The sequence below is a fragment of the Alosa sapidissima genome, chromosome 6, assembly GCF_018492685.1.
Source record: "Alosa sapidissima isolate fAloSap1 chromosome 6, fAloSap1.pri, whole genome shotgun sequence".
Taxonomy (NCBI): Eukaryota; Metazoa; Chordata; class Actinopteri; order Clupeiformes; family Clupeidae; genus Alosa; species Alosa sapidissima.
In genome coordinates, this window is record NC_055962.1 from 30,129,575 (window position 1) to 30,155,931 (window position 26,357).

The 26,357-nt window shown below is 40.4% G+C and overlaps 2 protein-coding genes across 5 annotated transcripts; both read left to right on the forward strand.

Moving 5' to 3' along the window:
- The first annotated feature begins 277 nt into the window (after nucleotides 1-277).
- Nucleotides 278-1,291, forward strand: LOC121711183 (trace amine-associated receptor 13c-like). Its single transcript, XM_042094545.1, has one exon. It carries the CDS (start codon nucleotides 278-280, stop codon nucleotides 1,289-1,291), a length of 1,014 nt encoding a protein of 337 aa, XP_041950479.1.
- Nucleotides 1,292-8,409: 7,118 nt separating this feature from the next.
- On the forward strand, nucleotides 8,410-25,956 carry stx7l (syntaxin 7-like). Of its 4 annotated transcripts, none has more exons than XM_042095750.1 (12): nucleotides 8,443-8,553; nucleotides 8,960-8,971; nucleotides 9,492-9,498; nucleotides 9,630-9,714; nucleotides 9,842-9,911; nucleotides 10,388-10,478; nucleotides 13,436-13,573; nucleotides 13,821-13,870; nucleotides 22,296-22,392; nucleotides 22,576-22,648; nucleotides 25,080-25,162; nucleotides 25,482-25,956. In XM_042095750.1, the coding sequence occupies exons 4-12, from the start codon at nucleotides 9,630-9,632 to the stop codon at nucleotides 25,575-25,577; spliced, it is 783 nt and encodes a 260-aa protein (XP_041951684.1). In that variant the 5' UTR covers nucleotides 8,443-8,553; nucleotides 8,960-8,971; nucleotides 9,492-9,498; the 3' UTR covers nucleotides 25,578-25,956. The 4 variants fall into 4 exon arrangements, with proteins under 4 accessions (XP_041951682.1, XP_041951683.1, XP_041951684.1 ...); XM_042095747.1 differs by having other exon boundaries at nucleotides 8,443-8,532; XM_042095748.1 differs by lacking the exons at nucleotides 8,960-8,971; nucleotides 9,492-9,498 and having other exon boundaries at nucleotides 8,410-8,532; nucleotides 9,622-9,714.
- The last annotated feature ends 401 nt before the right edge of the window (nucleotides 25,957-26,357 follow it).

Consider the following 26,357-nt stretch of genomic DNA (forward strand, 5'->3'; position numbering starts at 1 on the left):
CAAAATTAATTTCCAATTTCTCCCATTTGAGTTTTTAATTTAATTTTCAAATAATTTACCAGCTGTTTAAAATATGTCCTCCTAATATCATACTATTGCTTCAGACATACACTTCTGCATGCTTAAAGATAGTTGGCTAAAACAGAAGAACTGAAGAAGCCCCCTGGGAGCCTCCAACAAAGGACAGGGAAACGAAACATATAAAAGCAAGAGAGACATAGACTCTGGTAAATTACCACAGTGTGTCTCTTGCTTCCGTGACAGAAGACAATTGAAGATGGACATGAAGATTTCTTCTGTTCAATATTGCTATCCATTATTTAATGGCTCTTGCCTGAAAGGCAGTTACAATCAGGCAACGCAAGTAGTTTTATACATTATGTTTTGGACCAGCATGGTGTTTACTGTTCTGGGCAACCTGGTTGTTATTATCTCCATAGTGCATTTCAAACAGCTGCACACGCCGACAAACTTGCTTGTGATGTCCCTGGCCTTTGCAGACCTACTGCTGGGTTTGACTGTGATGCCGTTCAGTATAGTCAAATTTGTGGATGGGTGCTGGTACTATGGTGATGCGTTCTGTTTACTGCATTCCAGCTTTGACATGTTCCTGACCTCTGTCTCGATTTTCCACCTGATATCCATAGCCATTGATCGACACCAGGCTCTCTGTTATCCTCTTCTGTATCCTACAAGAATAACAATACCTGTAGCTTGGCTCATGATAGCTGTAAGTTGGGGCATTGCTGCTGCTTACTCCTTCAGTCTCCTCTATTCCAGGGCAAATGTTAAAGGGCTTGATGACTTCCTGAAGTCCATTTACTGTATAGGTAGTTGTAACCTTCTGTTCAATGCACTGTGGGGGGCACTGGATACCTTGATAGCTTTTTTCTTACCCTGCTTTATTATGGTAGGTTTGTATGCAAAGATATTCTCGGTCGCCAAAGATCACATAAAAAAGATTGAAGATGTCAACCGAGGCCTTAATCCGAATAATGAACATGTTTCCAAAACAGAACGGAAAGCTGCAAAAACTCTTGGGATTGTTGTTGGTGCTTTTATTTTTTGCTGGATGCCATTCTTTGTCAATTCTATTGTTGATCCTTACACAAATTTTTCTACCCCAGTTATTCTTTTTGAGATTTTTACCTGGCTTGGTTATTTTAATTCTACTTTAAATCCAATTATATACGGGCTCTTCTACCCATGGTTCAGGAAATCTCTTTATTTAATTGTGACCCTTAAGATATTTAACACACACTCATCTGACATGAACATATTAATTTCATAGAGCTGCATTTCAGGTTCAGTGAATTAAGACTCAATATATCCTGTACTTTTTGAAATACTGAATGTACTGTATGTGCCTTTTTTCGGTTGTTCTTATACCTTATTTTATTGTATAATTCTGTCACAGTATTTCAACAGCCAGCGTATTGCATGTCAAGACAGATGAATTTACTGTACAGCCTTTTCTATTGCACTTACCTTACATATTACCTATCAGGGTGTTCAACATTAAATAACAATCTCACAATGTTTGTAACTTTACAGAAATCTCAATCAATGTGTCCTTAAGAACACATACTTTTAGCTATACACACCAATTGATATACCATTGGTAAAAACTCATGAAATGTGGCACACACATCAAGAGGTACCGTGAACACTGCAAAAACTGCTTATCTAACACAATCTAACCAAGTGTTATTAATCTTATATCAAGATAAAAAAAACTAGTTGGTATTGTTTTCAGTATAAAGAGACTTACCTAACCTCATGAAATCATTTGACTTAAGAAAAGTTTGACTTATTTTAAGACATCTCATCCTGAAAACAAGCAAATTTGTCTGCCAGTGCGTTAAGCAAATTTGTCTGCCAGTGCGTTGAGTAAATTTGTCTTGATAAGACACTTAAAATAAGTCAAGGTCTTCTTAAATTAAGTCAAAATGATCTTTCGGGAGAGCACTAGGTAAGTCTTTTCATACCAAAAACAATACCAAATAGATTATTTGATCTTAATAAAAGATTATTAACACTTGGTTAGATTTCATTTTTTGCAGTGAATACACAGGGGGAAAGCCTTGACACTGGGCTTGGCCCAGGAATTCCATAGCGGCCCCATATGGCACTGTGACTTGTGGTTGGCATATAGTTTTAGATACACACACCAAATTTGGTGGGTGCATGTAACTCCCCAAAACAATCAACTTTTGTATTAACATGCCATTAGCCACGCCCACAGGAAGTGAGGTGATTGGGATTTTGTGCGTTGTGGACATGACCAATTTTAATGTACTCCTCCTAGACGGTTATTCCAATTCATGTGAAAGTCGGTATACATGATGCCAATATGCTTCTGATTCTAAATTGTGAAGCTTTTTTTGATATGTTGTAATTTGACAAAATGGCGAAACTATGAATTTTAATACCCTTCCACATAAACAATAAATGTGTCTTAATTCACCATGCATGGCTTGAAATGTTTTAAATTTCACAGGTTATTGAATACCATGGTAATGAAAATATTCACAAGCCCATAATCCATATTTGGCATAGCGCCACCCACTGGCAACAAAAAGAATGACAAGAACACTGATGCCACATGATAGATTTGAACGTACTCCTCCTAGACGGTTTGTCAGATTCATGTGTAATTTGGCAAATATGATGGCAAGATGACGCTGACTTTAAATGGCAAAGGGATTTTTGATATGTTGTAATATGTTATGATTATAATATCTTGCACATAAACAGGAAATGTGTCATAAAGTCAAAGTGCATTGAATGAATGGTCTGAAACTTCTCACATTAATAGATATTATAATTGTGATGATATCCAGACACCCAATGGGCCTGCCTGGCATAGCGCCACCACCTGGCCAAGCAGGAAATGTGCCAGAAATGGACAATGCCTTAACTGATTAATCTGACACTTTATAAAATATTGGATATTATTGTGATGATATTCACATGTGTAATTCACATGCCTAGTAGCGCCACCATCTGGCCAAGCAGGAAATGTGCCAGAAATGTTCTATGCTTTGAATTAATGGTCTGAAACTAATAAGATAATTTAATAAGTTAATAGATATTATGATTATGATGATATCCAGACACCCAATGGGCCTGCCTGGTATAGCGCTACCACTTGGCCAAGCAGGAACATGTGCCAGAAATTGGCAATGCCTTTATTGATTGATCTGAAACTTTACAAAGTATTGGATATCATTATTGTGATGACATTCACATGTGGAATTCACATGCCAAGCATAGCGCCACCATCTGGCCAATCAGGAAATGTGACAAAAATGTTCAATGCTTTGACTGATTGATCTGAAATTTTACACAAAATTAGATATCATGATGATGATATTCATATATCTTATTAACATGCCTTGTATAGCGCCACCAATTGGCAAGAGAAGGAATGTGTTTTTTCCACGTCTGTTGGATATCACAATCAGATGCATCAGATTAGGTGTATGACATCCATACACCCAATATGCCTGTCTGGCATAGCGCCACCAGCTGGCCAAAGTCAAAATAGTTTTTGGAATTTATTTTCAAAAATGTAATTAAATATCATTATTTTGATGATATTCACATGTGTAATTTCCATGCATAACATAGCGCCACCATCTGGCCAACCAAAAAGTGCATCAGATATGTTCTTTACTTAAAATGAATGGTCTGAAATTTCTCAGGTTAATATATATTATGATTATGATGACACCCAATGGGCCTGCCTTGCATTGCGCCCCCACCTGGCCAAGCAAGTATATGTGCCAGAAAATAATAAACAAAAACAAATAGCACACGCATCAAATATGTACATTTCACAAACGCACCACGTCGGTGCTTTGTTGGATTCCGAAATTTCCTTTGCATTCCTGATTGATGACTGAATTAAGTTAATAATATTACTGATCATTTGGACTTGAACCAGAGTAATATCTCCATACAACATATGAGCAAATCATTTAGGTTTTTTATACCTGGCGCAGAATGTAGGCCTAGGTTTTTCATACCTCGGTTACGGTTTGTGTTCATGTGAATAAGCCAAATCGATGAGTTCTAGCAAATGTTTTACTGTCTAGTTTCAAATAAACGTTTCACACTGGATCCTGGTTGTTTTCAACTCACCTGTAGTAAATGTCTGTAAAATCTCTGTAAAATAAAAACTACAAATTTTTTGTCGTTTGTGGTACCAACACCATAGTCCTACTATTATTATGACCGCCGCTAGCAAAGCTACTGGAAGAAACTGGAATCCATGCATTTCCACTGAATTATTTTTGGAATCTGATCCCTTATCATACCTGTGGGCATTGAGCAACCCTCAGTCGGAGTCAATGACCAGTACATCTAAACCCACTGGACTGCCCCAGCTGCCCAAACAAGCTTTAAAGCAACACAATGTAGTTCTATTGCTTAGGCTTTAATGTATCAGATTCCAAAAATAATTCAGTGGAAATGCATGGATTCCAGTTTCTTCCAGTAGCAGCAACTGGAATCCATGCATTTCCACTGAATTATTTTTGGAATCTGATCCCTTATCATACCTGTTCATTCTTACTCGTTGCTCGACTTATCGTGACTAAATTCAAGATGGCTGCAAACGCTAAACTTCGTGAAGATACTGTCTGTATAAATCGTCTTGTAAGTAAACTACCAGTTCTCAATGTCTCGTTTTAAATGTCAGGGCCCTCGGAAGTCTACCAATGAAGTGTGGAGATACATTGAGCCTTGTGAATGGGTGTAAAACAGTGATTTATTTGCATGGCTAGCCCGATGCCGAAGCACCCATAGACATAATATACATAGACGCCGCATTGGCTGCTGGAAACAAGAAATGCGGCCGCCATCTTAGACCGGTCATACTCCTCGTTGCGTTGCAGCAGAAGACACAAGATGACAGCACTGTGCAGCATGTTCCTTCTCAAATCGGCGGACCATACTCGGGGGATTTACTTTTCACAAGTAAGATTTAACATAACCGTACTATTGGTTGTATTTTGTGAATAGAATATTACCAGAGCTGAGAAGGAGCAATCTTTGATATTACTGTATGAAAATCGTAGCCATCTAGCTAGGCTATGTTTACTCGGTGTTCACCCGGCTATGAACTGAGACTTGATAAGTCATATTCCATAACACTGACTTAGATTACAACTGACACAAGAAGGCTATTGTAGAACTAAATCGTACTAGATTTGGCCGGCGAATTTTACACAAGTGTGGCACAAACTAGCCTATTGGGCAATCGCTAGCTGCTACTTGTAGCCTAAGTGTGTTGGTAGTAGCCTCACTATTTCCTGAATAAAGTAACTTTTCAATAGCTCAACTTCTTTATTTATCAAGTAGCTTAGCCAGACAAGCTACACTTTTCTTGTCATGTGAAATTAGCACAATTTAAAGTAGCTTCCTATGTAGTGAACTAGCCTACTGCTGTGTTTGTGTTAGGCTACTAATACATTTGCCTGGGTGGTAGTTTTCTGTAGTGTTTTATTCATGGCAGAGTAACTGATAGTTTAGCTCACTAAAATTTCGAAGTAGCTTGCCCAACACTGTATTATTCACATGTCATTTACCCTAACAAGAATAAGATGCCTCTCAAATTCCTTTTAATTCATTTATTTATTATTTTGTATCTCTCCAGAACAACTGCCTTGTTCAAGAAGACTGTGAATGAACTGAACGGTCTCCTCACACCCCTGGAACTGAGGAAGGTGCAGCTCTTCATTGCAGTACTGCAGGGCATCTGCTACACTGTGACTGAATGTTATGAGCTCCACCTTCATCACCTGCATTCGCCACTCTGTGTCCCATTTTCCCATCGTCTGGTTGACTCAGTCCTCTTTTATGGAGTTTACCCAGTTTACTATGCCATCTTATTTGCCCACCTGCTGTCTGAAGCACTTTTGTTCTCAGCCAAAGTGTACCCAAGCAATTTTAGCAAGGTGGGAACATACAAAATGACATGCACCAGTTGTCGAAATCATAGAACCAACTGCATGACGGTAACTCTGTCTCACTGAGCCTGTGAAGACACTCCCTGATTCTTTACTGATTGCAATGAACGGGTTGATCTTAGCAGTTTCTAAAATGTTTCTTAATTCCTTTTTATTTAATATCTTCATTGGGGCTGGAACCTTTCTGTGAACTGTAAATAACAGATGCTGTTGATGAACCCATTGACACTGTACAAGTGACAAGTCACCTTTTTGTCTTGAATTGATGAACTGTTACACTTACTATGCCAAACCAATGTCTGTTTTTTAAGGATCAGAAACAAACCTACAAACTTGCACTTTACAATATTTATGGAACTTGTCTAACAAATGCTGTTGATATTGAACCCAGTTACTCCATTTCCTTTATGCCACACCAATGTCTGTTCATCACTTTATTTTTGATGGCACTGAACTGAAAATGTTAATGGATTTTTTTCTGTAAATTTAACTCATTAAAACTTGTATCAAACCAGTTTTTGTCTATGCTGTCAAACGTGGATTAGTTATGTTCCCAGTTTTTATATTGGATGTCATCACTTTATAATATATCATATATCAGAATATTCTATTACTGTTAAGCCCACTATGAATATTAAAATACACACAACCATGTTTCCTGTATCATACAGCTTTTCTACTGGGAGGTTTACAACTTATTCTGAGTCAATTTACCCAAGTTTGTCACTAAACCACATACTGTAGGCCTACTGTACTTGGAATACCCCTCAGATGTCTGAATGGCACTGATCTCACTTAAATGTTTATGGAACCTTTCTGTGGACTGTGAATAATGCTGTTGATGGAACTTTTCTGTCAACTGTGAACTATATTTAACTCATTAAACTTGTATCAAACTAGTTTTGTCTATGCTGTCAAACATGGATTATGTTCCCAGTTTTGATATCGGACGTCAGGTCACTTTATATCATATATCAGAATATTCTATTACTGTTAAACCCACTATGAATATTAAAATACGCTAAATCATGTGTCCTGTATCATAGCTACATGTATGACCTTTGCAGCAAAAAAAACCGCGTGAGAATCTGTTCGGTATTCAGTGAGATATGATTAATTAAGTGCGCTGACAGCTCATCTCACCGCCAAACAGATTACACTGAGTGGAGTGGATGACCGGTCCAAGATGGCGGCTCCAAATCTCGTCAGCGCTAGTAAGGAATAGCGGTCGATGCGGCGTCTATGTATATTATGTCTATGGAAGCACCACTATTGAAAAAGCTGTTGGTAGCATCGGCTAACTAGCGCCAGATTTTGGAGTGCAGGGGACAAGCCGAGATGGGCTATGAGACATACGTTCACACTCGGTATCATGTTTCAATACACTTTAGGTCAATATCACTGCAGAATTCTCCTTTAAAAGATTGAGCTTGGTCTGGTGAAAGTCAGACTAGCCATGGACCTCAGTTACACAATGCAAGGGAACATGAATCAGCCTATATTTGCACGAACAATAACGGACAACAGCTCTTCAACTTTGGCCCGTTAAAATGTGTATGAACAGTCTAGCGACGCATTTCATCAAGGCCCATTTGGACATGTCAGTTATATGCACCACTGGTTAGATGTAAAACAGCATTTCGTTTCAGACTACTGTTACTTAATTTGTGCATTAACAATAACGTTTCAGACTACTGTTACTTAATTTGTGCATTGACAATAAAGTATCACGAACTAAAGATGACTAAAATCTTAGAAGAAAATTCACAAAAAATCCATCCATCCAAAAATGACCTTTGTTTTTGATAGCTGTTGAAAACGGCATGGAACTGACAGAGATGTTTTTGTTTATAAATAAATAAATAAATAAATAAATAAGTAAATAACATTATGCTGATACCTTTTGCTTTTCCCAAATACAATGTAGCCTACAGGGTGACCTTTCATCATTCCAGTTGCAATGGATGAACTGTGATGAACTGACCTACTTGTGATTGTTTAGAGATTTTAAAGGTTTTATAACAATGCTACATCTTTCATTGGCTATTCTACAATCTATTCACCTTTTCAGCACCAGTAGGCTACTTTCTGTGCAGCCGCACACAAACACTCAGGCATGCCAAACAAGCATACACAAAAGTTTCAAGAGTGGGGGATGGAGTAAAAGATGGAGACAAATTGAAGTGTGATTTATTTTCGCGGAACGGATGTACAGGACTGAGCGGCGGTCATATTTTGTACCGCTATGCGGTACATCTAGTTTGGGCATTCCGATATCCTATTCCTCTCTTCGGACACTACTCTAGGCTATCAGGGATCCGAGTGTTATCATTGTAGGCTGTAAAGTGCTTGCCTTGGCCTTGAAGGTTACTTCTTGCGTTGCGTGTGCAGCGTCTACTTCAAAATTTGGCCCCTTCCCTCTCCTCTCGCCTTCTGTGTTCTCGTGAAGTGAGGAAATGTGTTGGCAGCGCACGCACCCAGCTGATCATGTGACATAGAAATGACTCAAAGATCAGGAAGCCAGCGCAGAAACTGACTTTGGTTTAAGCGTTGTAAGGTAAACTAGCCTGTATTGCAGGTATATTCATTAACTTTACTCAAGATTTTTGGAACGATAATTTAATTGGTGTCATTACGTTAATGCGTCGCCCCTTGGTAAATCAAAAATAGCCTAGCATATTTTATGCGCTCTCAATGTCCCGAAAAACAGCTGTCGACTTTAGGTAGTCTAACTACAGTCTATAGTTTCGAGAAATTATGAAACTGTGTGTATTTGTTTCAGTCTAACATATATTCTGCGGTGGTTGTTGTGAATACATTTTTAATGCAAGTCCCAATATTATTATGGGACTTCCGCATGAACTAGGCTACTTCGAACCAAGGGCGTCTCACACACACCTCTTTCAGAGCAGGTGTTGAGATTGTTGTGTAATTACCATTAAAAAGGGATTGCTGCCATTAAAAAATGTAAACAATTATGCCTAAGAGGCTCAATGAAACAGGCGAATTTACTTGACTGCTCCACTACTTATCGAATACATTAGAATAGTCAATGGCTCTGGTCTGTCCGAAAAGCACTTAGACTAGGGTGGCATTAATAACGCAAGTAGCATGTTTTGTGTACACTTACAGTAACAGACAGGCTATATTGACATTGAAGGAACTCCTTCAGGTTTTGTGCCTGTTATTTAATTCATATTTCTCTACTTTAAAGAATAAAGAAAAAACAGTAAACCTGCCACAAACAATTGGCGCATGGCCATTTACTCTGCTCCACCAGATTTGTTCGCAATAAATAATTAGACGTTGCTCCTTTAACCACATATTTTGCTGCATGTATGTAAAACATGGATGTGTGTTAAATCTGTAGGCGTGTTTAAAAAGTCATTATTGCAACTTCAATTTGCATGTGGTTATGGTTCTTCCTTTTAGGCCTGTTCATGCATTTTGCCTCTTGTAAAAGGCAAATTACAGACCTGACACAAAATAACAACCTGACAAAGTTCTGGGAATCTTCTCTGCCTCCTTAGAAATAGTGTATTCATACACTTAGACACTAAGCATCTTCGTTTCTGTGTACAGAAAACAACTTTCCTTTTCTGTGACGGGTCAAGATTTCATATTTCTTGCTGTAATTTGTCCTCAGAGAAGCAGATGGATTACCAGCGTGGAGTGCCCAAGGACCCGAACCAGCTTGCACAGACTATCAGTTCCAATATACAAAAGATCACACAGCAAAGTAAGTGCACAGAGTATTGAAACTTTATATTCATCAATGGAACAAAATGGCTATTTATGTTAAGGCTAAGATTGCCACATTTAAAGTGTGTGTGTGTGTGTTTCATTTGTACCTGTGTTTGTACCAGCATCTGAGATCCAGAGGATTGTCAGTCAAGTAGGGACACCACAGGACACCACTGAGCTGAGACAAACGCTGTGAGTGTAAAATGGACACAAAACATTTACCCTGTTAATTTCATTACTCCCACTGAATCCCTTGGCTGTGATTGTAAAACGGACACAAAACATATACCCTGTTAGTTTAGTTTTTTACTGTTCATACTCCCACTAAATCCCTTGACTAGGCCTATGAATTGTTTCTGGGCTAATTTCTTCGAAACCTACCCTGTGTGATATGGAACCGTAGTGCACTTCAGGTCATGTAGGCTCCGTTTCCAAAAGGGTTAGCTAATGTGCAAGGTCCCTCTGTCATCTCCATTATGATTCAATTTAGTATATGTCTGAGCAAAGCAAATGTTGAGGAATATTAGGTAAAGTTTGCTTTGCTGGGATTTTATTGTTGACTTACATGGCAGATGGTAATCCTGTGAATTGACATTGGATGAAAGTCTAGGTTTATTAACAAAGAGGGTGGTGTCACACTTTGACTTTATATTGTACTTGCATTGTAGACAACAGAAGCAGCAAAATGTCAACAATCTTGCCAAAGAGACGGATAAGTTGATGAAAGAGTTTGGTTCCTTGCCGGTAACAACAGAGCAGGTAAAGTAATTGCCTTATCATGATATTTACAATGTCAAGGTCATTTTCTCACAGTATTTGTGTTTCACTTCCTGTGGAATGTGGTAGGCTTTAGTTATGTTTCCATACGACAGTCATAAAGGAAACTGACAATTCAGCTTACTTGCATTTGTATATTATACATTTGTGTGCTATTGAACTGAGCAACTATGTCCAAATGGCAATGCGGAATCATGCGAGTAACACAGGTTGTTCTTGTTTTGGAACAAAATCCAAGTCATTGTTGTTGGAAGGGTGATTCTATTCATTCATGTAGGCCCTACTGTTGCAGAGCAACTGTCCTTTTAACTAACCATAAGCTCAGACTTTAAACCAAAGAGGAACTGCTGCTGATAGATTTGATCACTACTTTATTGTTGACTTCAACCTAGAAAGATATGGTTGACACAACTACCCTAGTTTAAAGGAAAACTCTGCTCTAACAACAACCTATGATAACAAGTGTACATTTTTGGGACCAAAACAATGTCAATCGGGGCAGTTTTGAGTAAGACCGGAATATGCATTTACAACTGAATAGTTTGTAGCATAGTCTTTGGGGGCAACTTCGCTACGTCAAAGTAAATGACTCTTTTAAGCCATTACCTAGGCTCAAAAAATAATAAATCTATGCTACTATGGAGAGGGTTTCTGCAGACAAAGTGTTTTTATCTCTGTAACAGTATTTAAAAAGACTTTGTACAGTCAGTGCATTACTTTGCTCTTCAAGTCGCCGTGTTGTGAGGAGAACATACGCACAAGCTGATGACCAAACTTTCCTCAATTCTGGAAGTAACTAAGTACAAATACTTAAGTACTCTACTTAAGTAGCATTTTTAGGTATCTGTACTTTTATTTATTTTTACTTTAAAACTTTTTACTTTACTCCCCTATATTTTCACATAAATATATGTACTTTCTTCTCCTTACATTTTCAACACTAGCTTGTTACTTTGGAGTCAATGCATTTTAGGCGAATTATCAATTATTTTTGTTTGAGGTAATTGTTTGCTTTCTCAACATCAAGGCTGATTTGAACCTAAATGGCTGGGACGACAATAGTGATGGAAAAGGGGGATTGACTTTGCAACTGTAGGGGTTCTAAGGGGCAGCACCAGTGGTTACATGATAATGATAAAAAAAAATGTCGAATTCAGTGTGTGTACAAGTGACAAAACATCCTATTCTTTGTTTGGGTTTCTTCCTTAAATATTTTTGGTAAAATATTCAGACATTTTCCTACAAGGCCTATTCCGTCAGCAGGCTTACCACAAACAGAATGTTTGTTTCTCTGCAAGTTCAAACTTGGCTTAGTAGTAGGCAACAAGCTTGCTTGATTTTTTTCTGTAATGCCATGGGGACAGTGAAATAGTTTACAGTGAAGGAGTTACAGTTGTTAAATTGGAATATCATTGTAGGCCAAGGGCGTAGGTTTGGTCTCAGCTCTGGTGGGGACAATCAGATTCCCAAGATTACTAAGAATGGTGTCTTGGTAATCACTTTGTATCAATTTGTATGACCAAACAGTTGCCAGATCAGCTTTACAGGATGGTGCCTTTTCCTCTGCTTGCACCATACATTTTTAATGAGATTGAGATCCAGACTGGCCATGTCATTGACTTGATATGTCTTACAGTATATGTAAGGGATAATGTATAGAACGCTGGTCATTATCAGAAAATAAGTCCCGACAGGCTGAACAGGACCCTGCGCAGTGGAGGGGTCTTACTTCGTCCTGAAGGGACTTTTTTTTGGATAATGACCAGCGTTCCATACATTATCCCACTTATTACACGGCCACTCGCCAAAACGAAAAAAATAAACGCCACATGATATGACTCTTTACATTTATTTGTTACCGTTTCATCATTGCTTTTGTTGAGTAACATAGTTCACAACACACGCTGAATTTGAATCAAACATTCTTTAGAACACAGCTAATCAACCGTCTGCTTTCACTTTTGAATGAAGTTCCAATGCAAGAAGTGACCGGACTAATTGTGGAGTGATATGAAAGACATGAATTACAAGCACACAATCCATTTTCCTTGACAGCGGTCTGTTATTAGCAATGGTCTGGTATCGAGAAATATCAGACCACCAAACGTTGGGAAGGCCTATTCAAGTGAAATGGAGCATTCTGCAGCATTATGAAGAGCAGTGTAATAAGAAAACATAATTTGCCCTATGGCTAGATACATTATCATCCTGGAAAATGACTTCATCACCAAAAAAATCCTTTCGATTGATGGAAAGACTTTGAAAGACCTTGAATTTCCCCTGGGGATCAATAAAGTATCTATCTATCTATCTATCTATCTATCTATCTATCTATCTAAGACAAGAGTCCAACATTTTAATGTATACTTGTGCATTTACTGTATGACTGCCATCTCCCCTGGTCCTTTTCCTGACATGCAACCCCATATCATCAGTAACTATGGAAACTTTATTGTTTTCTTCAGGCAGTCCTATTTTGAGACTTACAGCTGACAACAAAAGGCTCTCATTTTCTGTGAAATTCAAGTATTTCAGTATTGGATTGCCAGTATTCAAAAATCACATTAAGAATTAAATGATTGGCAAATTGTCTCCATCTAGTGACCAGTTGTAATATCAAACCTGACACTTGAGCATGGCACTATGTGTTTGGAATAAATGGCAAAAGTAGTTGCTCAAAAAACATATACCTCCAAAAGTGGCAAATTGTTGCTTTAAGTTAGATGTTATGTACTTGGATTTCATTCGTTGCCCTGGATGTGAATGAATTACAGACTCAAAAACGACCATCCTATTTAAAATGGGCACATACATTTGTAGAAATTTCAGATTCACACAGATTTGTCTTTCTGTAGCAGAAACATTAGCTCAGTTGTTCAGCAAACAAATAACCCCCTTGAAAACCCCAAATCACTTAACTGTCCATCCTCATCATCTAGCGCCAAAGAAAGATCCAGAAGGACCGTCTTGTCAATGATTTCTCCAACGCACTGGCTCTTTTCCAAAGGACTCAGAGGGAGGCCGCACAGAAAGAGAAAGAGTTTGTTGCCAGAGTTCGTGCCAGCTCCAGAGTATCGGCAAGTGTGAAGTCTACTCTTATAACTTAAACCTAATGTTTTTTTATGTTAACTGTTGGTGAATTACATCTCCCAGTATGTTTGGTTTAGTTCCCATGCCTCACTTTTAAATGTGTGGCCTGCTAAGATCTGACTAATGCTGTATTTCCTCATTGTGATCATTCACAATTACGGTACAGAATAACAGTTTGAAGTGTGAAGGTGTATGAGAAATTATTTTTAAAATGGTTTTAATGTTTGGTTTCAGGGTGGTGCCACAGATTATGAATTTGGAGGAAGTACTAATCCTTTTGGAAGGTTAGAATTTAAAACATTTTGTTTCATTTCAAAAGATGGTAACCATTTGGTAAGTGACAGGAAGTTGTGGAGGTCTCCACACGAAAACGAAAACAGCCACATACAGTGGGCAGTGCTTCGACTTGGCCAGCTTCCCTTGCGGTTCACGCGGCAGCACGCGACTTTAATTTGTATTTTTCCAGTGACGCTGCAACAACCGCAGGACAAATTAAACATTCTGGTTTTCTCCGAGTGCAACGATGATAGACAGACATCATTTGGATAAAATATAGAGCATATTAACCTCCGTTGCTCAGCCAGATGCCTTCCTGTTACGTCCTGTTATCACGGAGTTACAGGCGATAAACGATTTTTGATGGTCACAAGTTTACTTCATTAGCGTTTATTTTTTTGATTATTAAAGAGTGTTTTTCATTTAAAGGCATGACTTCGTGCTTATTAGTGCTCTCCCCAATCCCAGACGTTCACATTGCATGTTTGTTTGTAATGGATGCAACCGCAAGATACGCTTGTCATAGGCGCCAATACCGTGGGTGCTCCGTCTCTCGGGCACCCACTGAAAACATCGAGCACTCACATGTGCCAGCTTACAGTCCCGGCTAAATTTATATTAATTTAAAATCAAACATCACAGTTTATGTTAAATTCAGCATCTCTCATAATGTGATTGGATATGTTGCTGTCAATTCCCTACTCCATATACTAACCACCAATGAGAGCGTCTTTTTTATGCTGAAATTCCTGACACTTCCCATCTGAAGAATTAACGCAAGGCTTTGTCGGGTCTTCAGCCCCGAATGTTTAAAATGTATATAGCCCTGAATATCATTTTAAAAGTAGTCTGACAAAGCTTATTGTTTTGTGACATAGCTAAACACTGGTACCTCATAGAACGTCTATAACATAGCCTAGGTGGTCGCAACTCACAAAAGTAAAGCAGATAGAAAGAACTCACGCAAATCTAGCCTACAACATGCAGACCGCAGGGGAGAGAGCTAGCGAGTGCGAGCGCACGCACAGGTGCTTTATGATTGTTGGCTTCTGATGGTATCTTGCTAAATCACTGAACTGCATTAGGTGACACAAATGGTATTGCCTTTATCTTATAACTCCTTGTCTGAGCTACTACCAGGCCTATGGTTTTTAAAAGTCAGATGTTCCCTGACAAAGACATTCGAAAATTAAGAATGTTTATTGACTTGAAAAACACACTCATTTTTTTGCAAACTCCCTTCATTCAACCCTTGAAGACATCGCGGTCTGGTGCGCTATCAGTGTTGCGCGGGTTTGGTCACAAGCGGCCCGCGGTCGCCCGATATTTTAATCAACCCAACCGCAACTTTGGTCCGCGAATATTAATTAGGACAAAATTATACCCGACCCGCGATCCGACCCGCTTATTTACAAAATGTGTGCTTTTGGTTATAGCCTGCATGCAGTGTGACAGTAGGCCATTTCTGTAAAACAAACTAATTTATTTGCGAAACTTTATGCAGTAGAACTACACGCAGTAGGCACGCAGGACATAATGTTTGCGCAGGAGAGAGAATGAGAATAAGAGCGCAAGCACGCACGCAACCACCAAGGATTAGAACACTAGGATAAGATTTGAAGGCCATGGACATGCATCTTTCTTTCGAAAACAGAAATGGTGAGGCAAGGTATAGGCAAGAGAGATACATTGCTGGTCAAAACGTTAGCGTAAGAACTGGTTTATAATGCTAAATGAAGCACAAAGCACATTTACTAAAGCACATCCACTGTTTAAAGTCACAAACACAACGAACTAACTTTTATGCATGCGCGAACCTATACATACCGGTAGATATGGCTGTGTAGTCTGTGCCATAACATTTATTCCTGCAGGCTGCCCGTTTTGGCTGTCATACTTTTAAATGGCTTCGCAAGAAGTAGGCCTACACAGACCATAACTTGTACTACTGTCATCTTCTTTAAGAACTTTTCCCAATATTTCCCATAGCCTATATCGCTTTTCCTGAAGGGGTGTCTTTATTATTTTAACTCGCGTCTTCAGCTTCTTTACTGTTGACTTTACTGTATTGATGCTAGCCTTCTCGTGATATTTTAAGTAGGCCTATTTGTAGAAAATATATATTTAATTATTCCACTGCTTGGTTGAATTTCCCATTGCCCTACGTAATTTAGAACGACCATTAACTGTATGTTATCTGCCTATGAAGTAGATCCATTTTTTGGCCGTATCACACTTGTATATTAATTCGCCAAACTCATTGTGAAGTTTAAATGAACTGTCACGTTGCATCCGAGCTGTAAAATGCAGACGTTCAGAACATTGCAACATTGTAGCATATGACGGAGGTGGCTTTTAGCTAGATGGATAACAGCAGGCTAAGTAAAATAGCGATGTTTCAAAGCTAAAGTTCATCAGAATCTTGGGATACGCCCGCTTGACAACGGGAGAGATAGCACTAACGACTGGCCTTTGGCCGTAGCAAACATCCATTTAGAACTAGTAACGACAGTTTGTCCTGTGAGTTGAGAAATTAGTTGATATGTGTCGGAAGAAATTAGTTCTACAAACAAGACAGTGTTAGCGATTAAAACGTTTAAATTGTAACAGGAAATGAACACAACGCAAGTGGCAACAGTGGAATAAGCGGGATAATGGACTCCACGGTGGTCTGTTCCGCTTCGCGTCGGGGCCGTTTTACAACCTCGACCGTGCATTAACTTCTGTGAACAGACCACCATGTCGTCCATTATCCCTTACTTAATTTATTTTAAATGACCCGCCCGCAAATGACCCGAATATCATTAAAATATTTTGTCTATGACTCATAACCGCGGGTGACCGCGGTCATCCGCGGGCGACCGCTTAATTTCGGGCAGACCGCGCAACACTGTGCGCTATGTAGATCGTTTCTCGTACCATTTAATTTCTCAGAATGTAGGTCTACTAGGCCTACAATAATGTTATCACCAAATACATCTTTTATTTTTAGTTGATCAACCACAAAGAGTAGCATAGGCCTACTGTGCACAGTGCACTGATGACTGAAGCAGCCCAAGGTAACCAGTTGTTGTAGATGAGAGGCAACCCCTTGTTTCAGATAGTCTGGACAACATGTTACCTGGGTGTTGCCTACGTTATTAATTAATGGTAGCCTACAATAGTTAATTGATTCGCGTAACATATTAGTTGGCTCAAAGAGTAGGGAATCAGGATGGAGAGAGTCACGCGTGTGTTGCTTTTGCGGGATCGAATCCAGTTTAATGCTAGATTTCAAAACATATATTTTTTTACATGTCTTTTGTCCGAGTGGCTGTAATGTAGCCGAGCGCTCATGGCGTATGAAAAGCGACTTCAAACCGCCTAAAACAACTTGTTTGTGAATGTCTGACAACTGCTGCAGCGCATGCACGCGCAAGGAAACCAGTAGGTGGAGAAACCAGAAGGCACGACCGGAACGATTTTAAGGCTATTTTGCATAGGCTACTCAATGGTGCTATTTCACACGCATTATAGCAACCCCAACTTACCGGGGTTAGGTGGAAGGTGTTAATAGACGATTGGCGTAGCCTACAGTGGACTAGGGCTGTCAAAATTGCTCAAAAATGACGTTCGAATATCCCCTCTAAAATAAACACATGTATTCGACTATATTGGAATATCTAGGCTATATTATTTGCGCATTATGTCAGTGACGCGCATCATGTCATCTGTTTTTAACTTTTTGTATGGTCATTGCTTGACAGGGGGGATCCCAAGCAGCTTTCAGCCATAAGGCATTTCCTAATTCACCCGACACTGATATTCAAAATGTTGAAACTATTTCGGCATAGCCTATAAGCATTAAATGTAATGTGTCTTTAAACGGTAGAGCATACCGCAGCCACCATGCCTGGCAGGAGTTGAGTCCTGCTCCCTCTGTGTGGTTGCTAGCATTGAAGTCGCTCCTCTCAGACGTCTTCCATTAAGGGCAGAGCTGCACGGCATGGACCTGTCAACATCATCGGGTTTTCAAGTGGGCACCCCACTTCACTGATGTTTCGTCAACAAGCCCACGACACCTCAGTGGGGCTTGACAGCAGAACCAGCGTCCTGGAACTGCTCCCTCTGCCGATCTGGGACCTACCGTGCAACTCTACTCCCTTCCTCTCTGCCCGCCTGGCTTTGCCAACGTTCACTCCGCTTCAGCCACAGCCACCTGGATGACTGCTCTGCCTGCTTTGAAATGCTGTTCACTAGGCTCTTGCGGGTTGCACCTCTAACCCCAAGACTCCCTAGTGCTCTCCAGAGGGACTGTCCTGGGAATCCCCTGCATCCCACCTCCACTGGTAGGTTCCAGGCTCTCCAGCCCCTCTGCTGGCTCTCTGCGATGAGCGGCTGGTACTTCCCCAACTTGCGCTGATGTGCCTCCTCGATCCTCTCCTCCCAGGGTACCGTTAACTCTATCAAAGCCACCTGCTTTGTTGCAGGAGACCAGAGCACAATATCTGGTCGGAGGCTGGTGCTGGCAATTTCTTCCGGGAACCTGAGTTGCCTACCCAGGTCAACTCTCATTTCCCAGTCCTGTGCCGTGCCAAGGATCCCTGCACACCTGCCCTCCTTGCCCACCTTTTCCCCTGGCCTGAGAAAGCTGATAAAGCGGGGGCCATTGGTTTGAGTCTGGGGTCTTCTCCGCTTCCTCTCTCTCTCTAGTCCCTCCGCCAGTTGCGCCAGCACTTTATCATGGCGCCACCTGAACCTCCCCTCGGTCAGGCTTGCTTGACAGTATGACAGGATGTGCTCGAGGTTTGCTGGTCTCTTGCACTGTGCGCAAAATGGGTCCTCTGACAGCCTCCACCTTTGCAAGTTCGTCGGTGTTGGCAGTACATCGTACACAGAGCTCAGCAGGAACTTCAGTCGATGCCCCTCCATGCTCCAGATGTCCTTCCAGCTAAGGGATCTTCCACGGACGCTGTCCCACCGTGTCCAGCTGCCTTGCTGTTTCATAGCCACTGCGCTGGCTTGCCTGCTCTCCTCCTCCACAGCTCGGATCTCCTCTTGCACCATTCTCCTACGCTCCTTCCCTTTCGCCTCCTTCCAGCTTGCTCGGGTAATGACTCCAAGGCCCAACCTCCCCTGTGTCACGGTGCCCGTGATGTCGGCGTGTTGCAACCGCTTCTCTGCTTCTCTCAGAGCTCCGCTGGCGCTCCATTTCTGGCCAGTCCTCACGGTGATGTCTGCCTGCCGCACCGCCTGATCCTCACTGTCCCGCAGCATCATGATCATGTTAGTTGTAAACAAACGGGCTACTTGGTGAGGCTTGGCCTCACAGATAGGCCTATTAACTGACCGCCCGATTCACGTTGGCTGGGGGGCAGGGGGGGCCATCAGACATTTGTTCCCAAGGGTCTAATTGTTAATCCGCCCCTGCCCCCAACGAACGCAACTTTCCACCTCTGAGACAGCTTAAAAGAAGTCTAGAGGACTCCTAACTCACTTACCTACTTACTGTAGGCTGCGCAAACCACAGGCCTTTTTTTGGGCAAGCCTGCATTCAAGGCAGGCCTTCTGTTGAAGAATTTTATATAAATCCTGCGTAATCCTCCTACCCCCCGCTACCACAGCTGTGGATAGTGTGACATACTCACACTTTATGTCTCCTTCTTGCAAACTAGGCCTATAGCCCAACCATTTATGTCTTCAAAAAATAACAACTTGCCAGATATGCCTTCATATCTTTAGGCTTCATTCAGCATTTTGTTCTTCCACTGGAAATGACTCTTCTATATTTGCTGCCTGTTGCATCCTTTCTGTTTGTATTGTTTAGAAAAGGTTTGACGTCTTGAGTTAATGCATTAAACATTGTTTGCTGGTAACCATCCACAAATAGCCTACAGATTCTTGCGTGCGTACATTCTCTATTCTCTCCAAAATGTGCCCGTTCTATAGGCTGGCCAAGTGCGTAATTCTGCGGCATAAAGCAGATGTATTTGTTTATTGTACAGAAAAATAAAAATAACCTGTCAAGCAGTCAATTGACTACATTGCAGTCAATAAGTTGGGCAAATTACAAAACCAAAACGTGGGTCATAGTTGTCTAAGCCTCTGCTGTGAGGCCAAACCCATGAACAAAGACGCATTGATATCTGCAATAGAGTTTTTTTTGGCGAAACAAGCTCACAGCGGAACGAGTCATAGCACTGAAGGGAGAGGCAACTGGCATGTGATTTCCCCATGGGCCAATGGATGTACAAGTTTTCTCCTGTGCCTACGATATTTAATCCAGTGTTTTGTCAAGTTGCAAAATGCTATTCGTTTTAACAAATTTTTATGATAGTACCCTATACAAAAAGTACTTCATACTATCTTAATTGCTTTATACTCAATACTTGACCAATGGCTATTGCATCTGTCTATTGAAAGTGAGAATGTGGCATGTGATCTACTATGTAGGCTTCATAAAATAAAATAAACAGATTGCTAATGGCCTACATGGGGTGCGTTTCCCGTACAACTACGGAGGTTAGCTTTTTACTAACAGGATGCATCGTTCAACTAACCAACATGTAAGTTACGACTGTTTCCCAAAACTGTCGTACTTACATAGTACTGTAAGTTTGGACCGTGAGTTTCCAAACTTCAGTAGTCTGGACTAAGGTGGTTAATGACGTTTAGTACGGGCACCTGCACATACTTCTGTGGCGCATTGCGTTAAGGCTGGCAGATGACAGCCGCCGTTGCACAGCAGTTACCAGTCCCCTGTCCAAGAGTTCGAATCTATCTGGGTTAAGATTTTGACAACAATATTGACATCGTTGTTTACCTAAGTTTATCTTTTGTGCAGATCATATTATCAAAATCAGAATCCGCCTTCTTGGCTTGGTTTGCGTAAACTAACAAGGACCCCCCCCCCCATGAAAATCAAAGTCTACATACTGTATTCTCAGCTGACTCGTCAAAAAGTGCGCACCACCTTATTATTATCTGCATGTGTGTGACTTTTACTTACGTGCACATGGCTGCAAAATTACTTTTAATTTATGTATTTTCTGCCTTGGGCATTAGAAATCTAAATATATTTATAATTATTAATTTGCAAACAAATAACTGGCGTCAGTGACGTCTTGGGCAATTAGAAACCTAAATATATTTATAATTATTAATTTGCAAACAAATAACTGGCGTCAGTGACGTCTTTGACCTGAAGATCCCTGGAACTATGCTTCTACTAGCATTCTACCACAGGTCGAGAGGTGTAGTTGTAACTACACAACTTTACGATAGTGGTTGCGAACGTTCGTTGCTACTATGGTTTTGGGAAACACTAACGTAGTGTAACGATGCATTGAACTAGGCCTATGTAAGTTCCAAATATGAATGTAATTCTGCGGCATAAAGCAGATGTATTTGTTTATTGTACAGAAAAATAAAAATGACATGTCAAGCAGTAAATTGACTACATTGCAGTCAAGAAGTAGGGCAAATTAATTTACCAAAACGTGGGTCATAGTTGTGTAAGCCTCTATAGCGTAGCCTGTTAAAAATGTCGCAGAAGCCTACCCAAGGCTACAGATTAATTCTGAACAGTTATTTCTCTACTGGCTCAATTATCACACCACTGTTTTGATTTGCGTAGTTGCGTTACCCCAACACTGACAATAATGTAGACAGCAAATTTCAATTTCGATTTTCGCTACCAGTAGTCAAGCCTCAACCCAAGTAGCCTAAATCGAGGTAAATCGAGCTTTTTCAGAAGGGGCGGCAGGCAGAGCGATGTACAGTGGCAGAGCAACGCACAGTGGCTGAAAGTGGTACTAAAGCTTCACGCAGCTTCACGCCTCGTAATGCGCGACTGAAGTGGCCATTTAAAAGCGATGCCCACTGTAGGCAGCTTTGGGCATTAGAGTGGAACTGCAAACATTGACCACAAACCCTACTTTTGTTTATTTATACTCCACAGAACAGTAGCTGCGGACATTTAGGCCTATTTCAGTGCTGTAGATCAGCTACTTCTATGTAAAAGGTGCACTAAGTCATGTTATGCAGTTTCTAAGCTAAAACATTTTTTGTCACATACAGCTAACATCTCCTCATGATCCCCTAGCTGCCTGTCCCCTGAATGAACTGTAAAAAAACGCAGTCTCTGTGAGGAACCCAGGCTCCAAAAACGGCAACAAAAACAGTCGGGTCCAGCCTGGACCATGAAACATAACAAATTGTTCCAGCCAATCACCGATGAGATGCGCATTCATGTCAGTTTCAATTGCAGGGGAGGGAGGGGGCTCTCTGTTTTAGTTTGAAACGTCAACAGAAGTGACATTACCCAACCGTGCTTAGAGAACCGTTAAACTAACCCTAACACCAATATGTGTAAATGTAAAATAAAATAGAGTCTTGTTTGTTTTAGTCTAGTATTTTGTCACCGTTGTCATGCCAACTCTTCCCTATCATCAGTGACAGTCAGACACAAATCCAGGCAGATGAGGAAGCCATTACTGTGGATGACCTGTATCTCATCCAGGAGAGAGAACAGTCCATACGGCAGCTAGAGGTGATTCATCTGAATTGATTAGTAAACTGAATTGCAGAGTAAACTCCACACAACTTAAATTTCATACTCTGTTTATCATAGTGTGTACTTTGTTTTTTTACTTCTATTCCATTTCACTTGGAGAATATGTTTTCTATATCTTGCATAATTTGAGCTGCTTAAAATATGTTTTTTCTTTCTCAGTCTGACATCACAGACATCAATGAAATCTTTAAAGACCTGGGAATGATGGTCCATGAGCAAGGAGACATGATTGGTAAGACTTCATTCTCCATTTTCACAGACCCCTTTAGGCCCACAGGCCATGGTAGTGTAAGGACCACATACACATCTGACGGCACATCTCCCTCTATGTCTCACACACACACACACACACACACACACACACACACACACACATACACGTGCAAGTGCAATCTCAGTATTATGTTGCACTGCCATGCTATAGTAATTTTGAATGAATGACCCAGTCAGACAATGGTAGCAAAAATCAGGAAATAGCAGGACACATAAAAACAGACATAAGAAACATCAGGACATAATGAATATAAAAATTATGAGATATGAATTTAGATTTCAATACTCTCACATGAAGGGAACCAACAGACTGCTGATATTTTGACACCTTTTGACAATGACACCTAAAGAGAGTTGCAAACCCGCTCTTGGGTGTTGACACCCCTCAAAGACCAATTAAAGGTGTGAAGATCACTAAAGAGCTCACATGGCTAATGAGTACCATTGAGATGACAGACCATAATAGTCTGTCAAAACATGCTGTCAGAACATGATGTAAGTGCTTAATGTGTTGTGTTTATGCCAATGCACACAATTAATAAAAAAAAATACTAATAGAAATCAAATAATATGGAGTCCTTACAGGCCTAAACAGAAATTGGAAAAAATAAATATCAGTTTACGGTGTAAATGGGATTCTACAAAAAACAGCATATCTTAACCTAGTGTGTGATTCAATTCTGAGATTTCAAAGGATTTAAAAAAGCTTTATTGGCCAGCTTCCCTCGTGGTCCGCGCGTAACATCACACGGGATCACACGACTTTAATTTGTATTTTTCCAGTGACGCTGCAACACCCAAACAACCGGCAGATGTCTCTTGTGAGCAGGGTGTCTTGTAAAAAGAAATGGAGCCTGGAAAACCCTACACAGACTTCACTACAGACTTTAGCAGACTGGTTTAGAAATAATTTAATAGCCAGAAATATGCCTGCCCTGCCCTAATAAAGAAATATTTGGTTAACTGCGAGTGAATCCCGTTTGCAGCCGTAAAAGAAACGCAGGACGAATGAAACATTCCGGTTTTCTCTGAGTGCAACGATGATAGATAGACATCATTTGGACAAAATATAGAGCATATTAACCTCCGTTGCTCAGCCAAATGCCTTCCTGTTACGTCCTGTTATCATGGAGTTACAGGCGATAAATGATTTTTGATGGTCACAAGTTTACTTTATTAGCGGTTTATTTTTTTGATTATTAAAGAGTGTTTTTCATTTAAAGGTTTGACTTTGTGCTTATTCAGTAGAGCATTTAGTGCTCGCCCCAATCCCAGACGTTCACATTGCATGTTTGTTTGTAATGGATGCAACCGTGAGATACGCGCTTGACGGCAATGAGTTGTTAACAGACATGAACCAAGACATATAGCCCAGCAGCATTCTATCTAAAATAACACATACTTGAAGTACTATTCATGATATGTTGTCAAATATTGAAGTCGTGGGAAGTTTACATAATTTAAGCTGTAGGATGTTTAATTCGTCCCCCATGCTGTTCTCCTTAAATAACTCTTGAACGGTTTTGTTCAGAGCTATACATGCAACTGTATTTGACAAAGGACAGATGTATGTTGCTAGTGACAAAATATTAACTTTCAGTGTTTTACAATGTCTTCCCTTTCCCTTCCCTTCTCCCCTATGCTCTGGCTCATAGGCGCCGATACCGTGGGTGCTCCGTCGCTCGAGCACCCACGTGTGCCAGCTTACAGTCCCGGCTAAATTTACATTAATTTAAAATCAAACATTGCAGTTGATGTTAAATTCAGCATCTCTCATAATGTGATTGGCTATGTTGCTGTCAATCCCCTACTCCATATCCTAACCACCAATGAAAGCGTATGAAAATTCCTGACTCTTCCCATCTGAAGAATTAACGCAAGGCCAATGTTTAAAATGTATATAGCCCTGAATATCATTTTAAAAGTAGTCTGACAAAGCTTATTGTTTTGTGACGCAGCTAAACACTGGTACCTCATAGAACGTCTATAACAGACAGCTTTATGCGCAGGGGAGAGAGCGCGCGCGCGCACTGTGCTTTATGATTGTTGCCTTCTGATGGTATCTTGCTAATTCACTGAACTGCATTAGGTGACACAAATGGTATTGCCTTTATCTTATAACTCCTTGTCTGAGCGACTACCAGGCCTATGGTTTTTAAAAGTCAGATGTTCCCTGACAAAGACATTCGAAAATTAAGAATGTTTATTGACTTGAAAAATGGTGGTCGCAACTCGCAAAAAAACTAAAGCAGATAGAAAGACATGGCAGACATGGCAGGACGCCACTTCACAGGTTGCTGTTCCCTGATTGGGATTCAACCACATTTCTTGTAGGACAATGGCAGACTAATCACACTGGTTCTTCCACTTCCTTCTTTGTGGTTTCCCAGACAGCATAGAGGCCAACGTTGAGAGCGCTGACCTCAATGTCCAATCTGCAACTCAGCAGTTGGCAAGAGCAGCAGACTATCAGGTAAAGGGACATATGATACTCACGGGGCACTGTTCTAGAATTAGCATGACTTGGTGAGTTTAGTGAAGTTTATTTGCTGATTATTAATTTAGAAGTAAAAGCAGCAATAAGTGTTATGCCAAATAAGACTGAAAACTTGCTGCAATGCTGTAATGTACACCCACAGTGTTTGTGTGAATTATGCTATACTCAACACATATCCTTAAATTCACAAAATAATGCTATACTCAACACTCATTTTGTGTCCTTGTATTACTTTATATTATTCATATTACTTTAATACGTGTCAGTTCACAAATGGCCCTTCATATATTTCCAGCGCAAGTCGAGGAAGAAGATCTGCGTTTTGATAGTAATTTTGGTGATTGTGGCTGTAATTATTGGCCTCATCATTTGGGCATCCCTAAAGGGATGAGGCCTTTACCCGTCAGCTGCTCCTGCTGGCTGTGGACCGTTCAGAGCCATGTCCCCACCCCCCCCCCCCCAGGGAGACTGCTGCTACCAGGCATGCTTCTTTCAACATGGATGTGGCACTTTATGATTTATTTTCATCACTAATGACACTTCACAACCCACAGTACTGTAAATGCTTTCAAGATCCAAACAAAGGGATGCTCATTTTAATAATGCGCAAATTTTGTTTTTTAGATTGTAATAACCTTTGATGGGACAGTTCCAATTTTTAGATATTTTATATATTTTGACTTTGTATAGTTATGTATGTTCTGATGCCAAATGCAGTAACAAATGACCTATCTATGCAGAAACTTTAATAAAAGCATTCCCTTTAAGTCCTAATGATCTTTAACTCTATTGTAAGTAGTGGTAAGAGACATTGTAAAGGCATCTCTTAAATAGAGGGAGAGCAGATAGCTAACAAACGTTCAGAAAAAGTCCTGTTGGCAAATTTGAGGAAAAGTCGGTAAAGGGGCTATTTCACACAATTTGAGGGTGCTGAATTCAAATATTTTGTTTACCAAGCTCAATTTTGAGTTTTAAGCTTGCTAATTAGCATAGTTAGCATAATTCACATACTTTTTGGTTTTGCCATCAGATATCGTAGGAATTCATGGGCGTAGATTTGCGTGGGGTCCGAAGAACGTGTCCACACCAATATCAAATAATGACTGAAATGTCCCCACCAATATTCAGGTTGAAACGGGGGGAAAAAGCGCCTCATGCGGTACACAAAAGG

Excerpts from the sequence above, each read along its gene's own strand:
- stx7l (XM_042095748.1), top strand. The coding sequence starts at position 9,630 with ATGGATTACCAGCGTGGAGTGCCCAAGGACCCGAACCAGCTTGCACAG. Across the intron at positions 9,912-10,387 it reads ACTGAGCTGAGACAAACGCT|ACAACAGAAGCAGCAAAATG; the intron begins GTGAGTGTAAAA and ends CTTGCATTGTAG. Across the intron at positions 13,871-22,295 it reads AGTACTAATCCTTTTGGAAG|TGACAGTCAGACACAAATCC; the intron begins GTTAGAATTTAA and ends CCCTATCATCAG.
- LOC121711183 (XM_042094545.1), top strand. The coding sequence starts at position 278 with ATGGACATGAAGATTTCTTCTGTTCAATATTGCTATCCATTATTTAAT.